Source organism: Rhinichthys klamathensis, unplaced genomic scaffold, assembly GCF_029890125.1.
Source record: "Rhinichthys klamathensis goyatoka isolate OS25496 unplaced genomic scaffold, OSU_Roscu_1.1 h1tg000114l_1, whole genome shotgun sequence".
Lineage (NCBI taxonomy): Eukaryota > Metazoa > Chordata > Actinopteri > Cypriniformes > Leuciscidae > Rhinichthys > Rhinichthys klamathensis.
The window spans coordinates 3,119,946-3,130,000 of record NW_026606651.1 but is presented as its reverse complement, the minus strand read 5'-3'; the positions used below and the strand labels follow the sequence as shown (position 1 = coordinate 3,130,000).

The 10,055-nt window shown below is 36.3% G+C and overlaps 1 protein-coding gene across 4 annotated transcripts in view; it reads right to left on the bottom strand.

Annotated features, from left to right (window-relative positions):
* gak (cyclin G associated kinase) overlaps positions 1-7,728 on the bottom strand; it is a 51,984-nt gene extending 44,256 nt beyond the window's left edge. For 3 of the 4 annotated variants that reach the window (XM_056254789.1, XM_056254790.1, XM_056254791.1), the window contains exon 1: positions 7,371-7,727. In XM_056254789.1, the coding sequence (XP_056110764.1) occupies positions 7,371-7,515 (145 nt within the window). In that variant the 5' untranslated portion in view covers positions 7,516-7,727. Of the gene's footprint in view, positions 1-7,370 lie in introns of all 4 variants that reach the window. The other variant, XM_056254792.1, reaches the window with a different exon arrangement.
* Positions 7,729-10,055: the final 2,327 nt, after the last annotated feature.

The window sequence follows — 10,055 nt, the reverse complement described above, 5'->3', positions numbered from 1 at the left end:
CATTTTTGTACAAGCTAATATGATTCTTTAGAGTCTAAATTAAAACTTTGTAATATACTTTAATTAAAAATTCTCATTAGTATTGTAAGGAAACACTTATTTTACCTGGTCAAAAACAGCTGTTTTCAGCACGCCATTTCAGTGCATATGACTTTAAATGATAATGAGCTTTGCTCACCCCGCCTCTCTGTTCTGTGCGAACACCGTTTGTAACACAATAACCATAACGCGTTGTTCATTATAGACGTGGGATTATGAATTATATTGAGAACGTCGTACATAGAAAACATGCCGTAATGTACCCTGAGTGTAAACCTTAGACGCATTCATTGTGAAGCGCGCAGCTAGCGATTTGCAAAGATTAATATAAATATTAAAGGTTAATAAAACATTACACTCACTTCAGTTATTTTGGAGGTTCAGCAGGAACACGAATAGTTGGTACCGGTCCAGGAGCAGCTTCTTAGCAAAACCAGCTTTATACTGACGCTCGTTTATAAAGCAGTCTGGTGTGTGAAATGATTCGCGCAAATATGAGAGCATTGACGTTGCTCGTGGGGAATATTCCCTTTGAAAACAAACTCAGCCACTGCGTCTTCAGCGGTTCGGATTTAGGAACATTAAAATGACTGCTGTGTTCGTTATTACACCCAAGAACAGAACATCACAATCGCTTAGACGCCATTCTGCTCATAGACAGTGCTCCAGCATATCAACAATGACCGCGCCGGTCCGCGCGTACTATGATTGACAGCTCGCTCACGAGCGAGGGCGGGTCTGTGTTGAAACGCTGCTGTCAATCAACAATCGTGGGAGGGGCGTGCGAGCTTGTGACGTCACAGGCTCGAACGGCTCGATTTGAGGCAGGGGAAAACATAAGGAGATTAAAACAAAACACTGGATGGATTTTTATCATTTTATGATGGTTGTGTACAGGCACTGCCAACACACATTTCAGTACAATCAACTTGTAAAAGTGCATGTACCATTATATGACCCCTTTAACCAATAGCTTACATGGATTGGTGAAAAGCTACATTTATATAAAAGTAAAATTAGAATAAAAACTTTAAAATATAAATGGTAACACTTTAGTTTGGGGACTAATTTTCAATATTATCTAGTTTCTTATTATGTAGTCACGTAACTCCGCCCCGTCCAGTCTGCGACTAAATTGAAGCAACATGAGCCCCTTTCACACAGCGCGTTAATCCCGGGAAATTGCCCGAACAAACACCTTCTGTGTGAACGCAAACACGACCCGGGATTGATGCCAGGTTGGGGACCTAGTAACATTGCCGTGTTCAGTCCCGGAACGCGCGCTGTGTGAACAAAAGCCGTAATCAATGCCGTGTCGTAATGATGGCGCTTAAGCCGGGATCGTTCGCCAGCGTGAAACGGTACGTAATGCACTAGTTTATGATCGAATCAAAGAGAAAAAAATACACAAGCGTGTTCGCAATCACGCAAACTATATACGCCGCTGAGACACGTCACATGTCTTTGCAGGTTGTGTGTGAACGCTAGGGGTGTAACGATATTCGAACCGAACCGAAAAAACGCGATACAGAACACACGATTCGAATCGCGATACTCTCATTGCGTACCGAACACGCCCCTCCCCGCCCCCTGCTACCCCGGCCCCGCCCGGCTCAATGGACCTCATGTCTTGTGTACAGTACACAACGAATTCAGTTTTGTAGCCTAACCACCATTAACACCAAATAACCACCTCCGTGTTTTGTTACTTTCGATAATAAGCAAGATGTAATCTTTCAAATTCTGTCTATTTGATCACGAAATTCAAACAATAAATGGCGTTTTGGCGCTCTTTGATTTGGCGTGACAGATCGCTGTAGGCCTATTAAGCTCCTTAATTCAAATGGCAGCGCGGCGCGCGGGTAAACGCGATCATCTCTTCCTCAGTTACAGAATGGACACCTGAAGGTATGTTGAAAGATGCAGTATACTTACTGAAAGGCATCATAACTCGTGTAATCGCTCAATCAGTGTTTCAGCAGCGGAAAGACGTCAATAAAACAGCATAGCTTGTCACTAGCATTATATTTACCTCAACAGGCAAGTGATTCAGTGTCCACAACTTTGGTTCCTATAAATGAACTCTTGCACTAAATAAATGCACCATGTTAGCCTATATATTATATTTTACTTAACCTGTTAATGATATCTTGATTATTTAATGTATGTTTAAAATATCTTTCATGAAAATGACCACTGTGTAAAGTATTATATTTCAATAACAAATTAGAGTAAAAACACAAGTTAATGCAAAAACTGCCTTATGTTCAGTTTACATGTTTTCATACAATGTGTTGTGTGTTGATTATTATATCTAAAAAATAAATAGCATCTGAATTTAGGTTAAAAGTCTAGGCTACATCCTTTAATGTTATAGTAATGTGCGGCTCCCTATATAGGTTACAGATTTAGAAGATTTTTTTTTAATCCTTGTGAAACGTTTAATTGTAATTGAATTAATTTAAAGACAAAGACAATTTTTTCGTTAAACCACTGTTTAAAAAAAGAAGAAAAAAAAAGAGCAATTTTAGCTTTCTAAACCGAACCGAACCGAACCGAGACGTCAAAACCGTGGGGAAACCGAACCGTCAGTTTTGTGTATCGTTACACCCCTAGTGAACGCACTCTCTGATTCCGGAAAATCACTGGCAGTGTGAATGAACCAAAAGCTCCTTTCACACAGAGATTCCGGAAAATACACGGATAAAATGACCCGGGATTTGACCCGGGTTCGTTTGATTTTGCTTCATTCACACTGCCAGTGATTTGCCGGAATCAGAGAGCGCGTTCACACACAACCCGTGTATGTTCCGGAAAGACGCGTGACGTTGGATGTGACGGGTCTCTACTTCAGTCCAGTTTGCAGACATTTTTTCGTTCTTTCTTGTATCGTTTTTATTTTTTTCTCTTTTTTTTATTATTATTATTCAGTATTAACAATATAATACAACAACATCTGTTTATGCCAGGGTTGATACACAAAATACACTACTAAAACAGACATACAAAACAAACAATAACCATAAAATAAATAAAATAAAAAATAAAACAAGACCAAATTACATAAAAGGATGCAAATTAAACATATTTAGAGAGTACAAGATCGGTCTTAATAGCCTTTCTATTTTTAAGACCTCTTACAGTGGTGTGATATTGTTTTAGCTCTGCTAAAAGGTGTTCAAAATTTAGTTTGGACTCTGCCCATTTCTTCTTATGAATATGGAATTTTCCTAAGACTAAAAACAATTGGACAAAAAAGAAAAATCCTTATCTGTTCCACCATCTACAAAGTAAATAAACACATCTTTTCCCCTCAATGTTAAAGTTTGTCCAGTAAAAGTCTTATATAGTTTTCAACATCTCTCCAAAATTTTTCTTGTATCGATGACGAACACAAACTTTCTTCTAGAGTAACTGAGTCGCACGATAACTACGTCATTGCAAAGGCTCGTGAATCATCACTATGACACACCCTTTATACGGCATTGGTTCTGGCTTTTGTTCACACAGCGCGCGTTCCGGGTCTTTACACGGCAATGTTACTAGGTCCCCAACCCGGCATCGATCCCGGCATCAATCCCGGGTCGCGTTCACACAGAAGGCACTCTGGCAATTTGCCGGGTTCAAAGCGCTGTGTGAAAGGGGCTTAAGTCAAACGAACCCGGGTCAAATCCCAGGTCACTTTATCCGTGTATTTTCCGGAATCTGTGTGAAAGGGAACTCAAACACTGAGTCAACTCCGCAACAGGAGCCGCTTGTCCCAAAGAAACACGCGAAAAAAGAGAGAGACTGACAAACGCCCAGCAACAAGTGCCTCCACTCCACAAAACAGGTTTCGATAACACAAGCATTTACAAATGCTACACAATATGAAAAGGATTTTTTTTTTTTTTTATACAAGTTTTACTTTTAAGATGGCAATATTTACAATAATTTATTTTGTTTACAAAAAAACCTATTTTCTACATTTTTAGGAAACTTTCTTTTTACATTAAAACTTAATTACTTTTTTATAAGACGTTTTTATTTCAAGCATTGTATGCTTTGTTTGATTCAATTGTTTGAAATATTTAATAAATAAGCATTAAAAGCTATCTGTGTTTCTCCTTATTTTAGAATCACAAAGATAGGATTATGCATTCTTTCATTAAAAAAAATAACCGAGAACATATTTACAGTATAAGCCTTGCCAGTGACATGAGAAAGATTTTTTTTTAAATAATCGTAATCGAGGTAACTTGTTCGATTAATCGCGATTATGATTTTAGCCAAAATCGTCCAGCCCTAGTTAATAGTGAATGTGTTCCCAAACTAAAGAGTGACCACAAAAATAATTAAAACGAAACTTACTGAAAAAAATATAGAGTATCGTATTTATTTCCCTGCATTATAATGCAAACATTAACTGACATCAGAGAACCAAGAATAAAGACACATCGAAATGTGTCTTTAAATTAATTAAATATTAGATAATCAATTCAGAGGGTACTTCAAGTAAATATTTTAGGTCAAAGGTGTTTAGCTGAGTCCCTGGTGGGGATATAAAGGTGGATATAAATATGCATGCATTAATGACCAGGAACATGTATTAAGAAAGTAAAAAGGGCTTTCAATTAATTTATGCATGAAGACATAAAAAAAAAAAAAAAAATGTCCTTTTCACATCTTACAAGAATTCTGTTGTTCCACTCCAAAAACAATTATAGAAATATGAGAATGTACCTGACTGATTATTAAAATGAACAATAATAAAACATTAAAAGTATGTCAGATGTTGACTGACTGTTTCAGGTCAACAACGCACAGAGGTGTGTGTCTTTACATGAACAAAAGTGACAATGACAGGTATTTATGAACACTTGTGAAACAATCCTCAAGTGACCAAAACGACCTGTAACCATGGCAACGGGTAAATGAATACCAGCGGAGGCCTGAGTCAGGCTGCACGAATCAAAAGAAGCTTTCGAGTTTCACCTTACAGTGCCCTGACATTCACACGCACCACGCATTTGCAAAAGAACGGTGCAAAACACACTAACAGATGTAGAGCAAAGACACCTCAGGTAAATATGAAGTATAGTGAGCCCAAACATTTCGTTTTTAAAAGAAAGCCTTTTCTGGAAACAAATTCCCGCCAACATTTACAGTCCAGAAATGTCATGCGATACAACGAACGTGGTGCAACTGTGCAAACAATACTGAGTCGGATACTTTGTCATTAAAAATGATGCTTTCATCCAAAGCAACAAGTAGTGGAGTCATTACACAGTCCAACTTTCAGTTTACCAGCCTGGACCTCGAACCACTACGCCTCACCACCACCATGTAAATCATTCCTGTTTACCCAGAATGCCCTCTGTTTCCATTAAAGGCCTGTAGATATCAACACACCTGTGAGGGTTTATGGACATACACTGATCTCACTGCCATAATCCAACAGATTTCAAATGGTCTGAGCAAAATACACAACAATCAATATATGAACATGGCTATATGAATATAATGTCAAAATATGAACATATATCAAATAATGTAGTACAACAATGTGCACTTTTTACAACAAAAATATTAATACTTTTATTCAGCAAGGGCACATTAATTTGATTAAACGTGACAGCCGAGACATTTGTCCTCTTACAAAGATTTCCTTGTCAAAACAGACCTCCTATTCATCAAAGAATTCAGAAAAAATGCATAACGGTTTCTATTTAGACTGATTTCTGAAGGATCATGTGACACTGAAGACTGGAGTAATGACGCTGAAATTTCATTTTGATCGCAGGAATAAATTACATTTTAAAACATTCAAATATAATATAGAATATTGTAATGATATTTTACAATATTCCTGCTTTACTGTATTTTATCAAATAAATGCAGCCTTGGTGAGCATAAGAGACTTCTATCAGAAACATACAAATGGATCCAGTCCCAAACCTTTGAACGATATTGTATACTTTTATACAGTTCTTACACAATATAGACTGACATTATGAAAAGCTTATATACGTTAGGGCTGCACGATATTGGAAACAAAACAACTGACATTGCAATTTCTTGTTTTCCTGCAATATTTCCTGTAATTTCACCAGATGACTTGAACAGCTCTATTTGGAAAGAATTAATCATAAATACAAATAAAATAGATAAACACAACACAATAAAACAAATTAAATAAACAGTGCTTTATGTTTTTGAGGTAACTCTTAAAGTATTCAGGTACAGAAATTGTATAATCAAATGTAAACTGTATAAATTCACTGCATAAATATAATGAATATTTGTTAAAGCTACAAAAGTGATTTTCTCTTTGTATTTTGTTGTTTGATTTTTAAGATGATTAACATTAATGGAATAGCAGCAGGAATATTGAGCTGCTGTCACTTTAAGACCAAATATAATGATATGCATCCATTTTTTCCCTCAATTGTTCATTTTCACGTAAGCCATAAGTGACTGTGTTTATGACATTACAAACACATTTGCAAAGGTGGGCATTTTGACATTATTTTGCATGTATGTGTCTTTCAAACAGATACGGAAGAGAACAGCATTCTTATAAAATGTGTCATCTGACACACATGAGACTTTATTGGAAAAGGTACCATAGTACTTTGAATATGATGTAAATTTGTGAAATTCAGTACCATTGTAAATTTCAATGCGTCACAGCACTAAATAGTGATACCATGGTGCTATCATAGTACTTTTTTAAAGGGATGAGAGACCACTAACAAAACATACCACGGTCAGGTCATGTTATTATGAACATGTATCAAAGCACTCTTTGAATCATCACGTTATTATGAGTGAACATATATCAAAGTACTCTTTGAATCACCACGGAGTAGCATGAAATACCCATGGTGCAGTCTGCACACACACACACACACACACATATATATATATATATATATAAGAGAAGTTAAAATATAACGTTACAGATCAACATATAGAACATAAATATGATCTATTGTTGGCGTGGCAAATTATATAGATGTGCAATGAAAGAGTGTAAGCATAACGTTATGTCTGAATGCCTCAAGAGCACACAGACTTAACGTTACTAGCATATGAAATATATGGGTTCATGTCAGGTGCATCACAAGTGACTTGCTAACAACTTAGCCAGCGAGTTTAAGTCAATTTTCATTACGCTAAATTCCCAAATAAACACATATACACTAAGGTCAATGTTTATATGTGTGAATAATAATACATTATGTACATTATACAGTCAAATTCACAGCTGTTTTAAATAAAATACATGTTAGTAACATAAACCCAGGTTAGCATGACTAGCCTAATGCTATTTTGATTGATTCTTTTACCTTCCGCAATGACTCGTTTGATCCGGAGCTTGAGCTCTCCGAGCTCCACCACCTGCCCGACGAAGTCGTTCTGATCCCGGCTTGCGGCGCCGACGGATCCGCCGGGCCCGGCCAGGAAATCGAGGGCTGATTGGAACAGGGACATTTTGTCCCTCTTTTTCCCGTTGCGCCTATTAACCGGAACCGGCACCGGATGGGAGATCAAGTGCACTAACTCAACTAGTGGCGTGAGTAGATAATGATGCGTAAATTTAGATTTGAAACTCTCTATTGGAGTATGAAAACATCTCGAGTACTGGTTCCGATCGACCTGTCCTCTCGCAGCGGTATTTCCGCAAGGTGCTGACGTGGGCGGTGACGTCACGCGCACGAGATGCTTTCAAACTCTTCACTAGTTTGCCAGGTCTGTCTGTCATTCATGTCTGAAATTTGCGTGACTAAGATGGTTGGAAGTCAGTGAATTGTAGGTTTTGAAGTGCAATGTATTCTATTCATCAGTCAAAGTTATTTGACGTGCAAACCTAAAATGTTTAGAATAAGTCTACAATACTGTGCCAATACAATGGCACAGTCAGTGATGCATGGGATTGAAATTCATGTACCATGGTATTTATGGTATGCCTACTGCAAGGTACTTCCCAGAATACCATGGAACTCCCATAGTATAGTACATGTAGAATACCATATCCTAAAACATACTTTTTGGTACTAAATCTTTACTTTAAAAAAAAGTATTGTGGTGGTAGCATGGTTGTGGAATCAGATGGTAATCTTATGGTATACTTTAAAATATACCTTATGACAGAGTAGACCTACCATGGCACTTTTGAAGTGTTGCTTGTCAGACTTACTATAGACATTTAAATATATCCAGTTAGCAGGAGGTTTTATTCATTGACTTATGAATATAGTGCAAGCATAAGTGATTGAAAATAATTGGCTATAAATTGGGTGATAAATGCAAGTACTATATACTGTATCAAACAATATTGATACCATATATCCTAATTTTACCATCACTTAAAGTGTTTAATATTTGCTTTATACTTCATTATAATTACCATACTGCAAAACATTAAATTATTACATAATTCACATAGGCCTACATAGAACATTAAATAATATTACAAATTCTTAATGATATATTTATGTTTTAAATATAAGATTATTGTATTACAGTCATTTTCTGATATCTAATTTTTAATATTGTATATAATTACTGTATTAAATTTATGGTAAAAAGTGAAAATCATGAGTCATGAATTATTGACTTATTAATTATCATTGTTTTAAGGGATATACCGTATAATATATATATATATATATATATATATATATATATATATATATATATATATATATATATATATATATATATATATATTATATACACTCACCTAAAGGATTATTAGGAACACCATACTAATACTGTGTTTGACCCCCTTTCGCCTTCAGAACTGCCTTAATTCTACGTGGCATTGATTCAACAAGGTGCTGAAAGCATTCTTTAGAAATGTTGGCCCATATTGATAGGATAGCATCTTGCAGTTGATGGAGATTTGTGGGATGCACATCCAAGGCACGAAGCTCCCGTTCCACCACATCCCAAAGATGCTCTATTGGGTTGAGATCTGGTGACTGTGGGGGCCATTTTAGTACAGTGAACTCATTGTCATGTTCAAGAAACCAATTTGAAATGATTCGAGTTTTGTGACATGGTGCATTATCCTGCTGGAAGTAGCCATCAGAGGATGGGTACATGGTGGCCATAAAGGGATGGACATGGTCAGAAACAATGCTCAGGTAGGCCGTGGCATTTAAACGATGCCCAATTGGCACTAAGGGGCCTAAAGTGTGCCAAGAAAACATCCCCCACACCATTACACCACCACCACCAGCCTGCACAGTGGTAACAAGGCATGATGGATCCATGTTCTCATTCTGTTTACACCAAATTCTGACTCTACCATCTGAATGTCTCAACAGATATCAAGACTCATCAGACCAGGCAACATTTTTCCAGTCTTCAACTGTCCAATTTTGGTGAGCTCTTGCAAATTGTAGCCTCTTTTTCCTATTTGTAGTGGAGGAGATGAGTGGTTAAATCAGCAAAATTGCTTAAATCACCTTTCTTTCCCATTCTGACATTCAGTTTGGAGTTCAGGAGATTGTCTTGACCAGGACCACACCCCTAAATGCATTGAAGCAACTGCCATGTGATTGGTTGATTAGATAATTGCATTAATGAGAAATTGAACAGGTGTTCCTAATAATCCTTTAGGTGATATGATTTCTAAAAATAGTCATAGTTTTTCAGTAATACCATGGTACATTTTTTTAAGATGCTTTTTAAGTGTTGTTAATCTATCAGAACCATAGTACATTTACATGTATTCATTTAGCAGAAGGTTTTGATGTAAAATATGAATGCTTTCCAGAATGAAATGAACTTATTTAAGAACTAAGTAACAGAAAAGTTTTGCATGCAATATAAATCATTATGATATTAATATTGTGTGGACAATATTTATTATATTTTGTTTAATATACCCATAACAAAGAACCAAAAATACTTGGTGGATTTAACTATTAACTTTATTTTTCCCCTCTAAAAAGATCAAAAATACAGTTGATAATATAATTTAATATGCATATGCAAAGTAACAGGAAAATTTGATGAGAAAG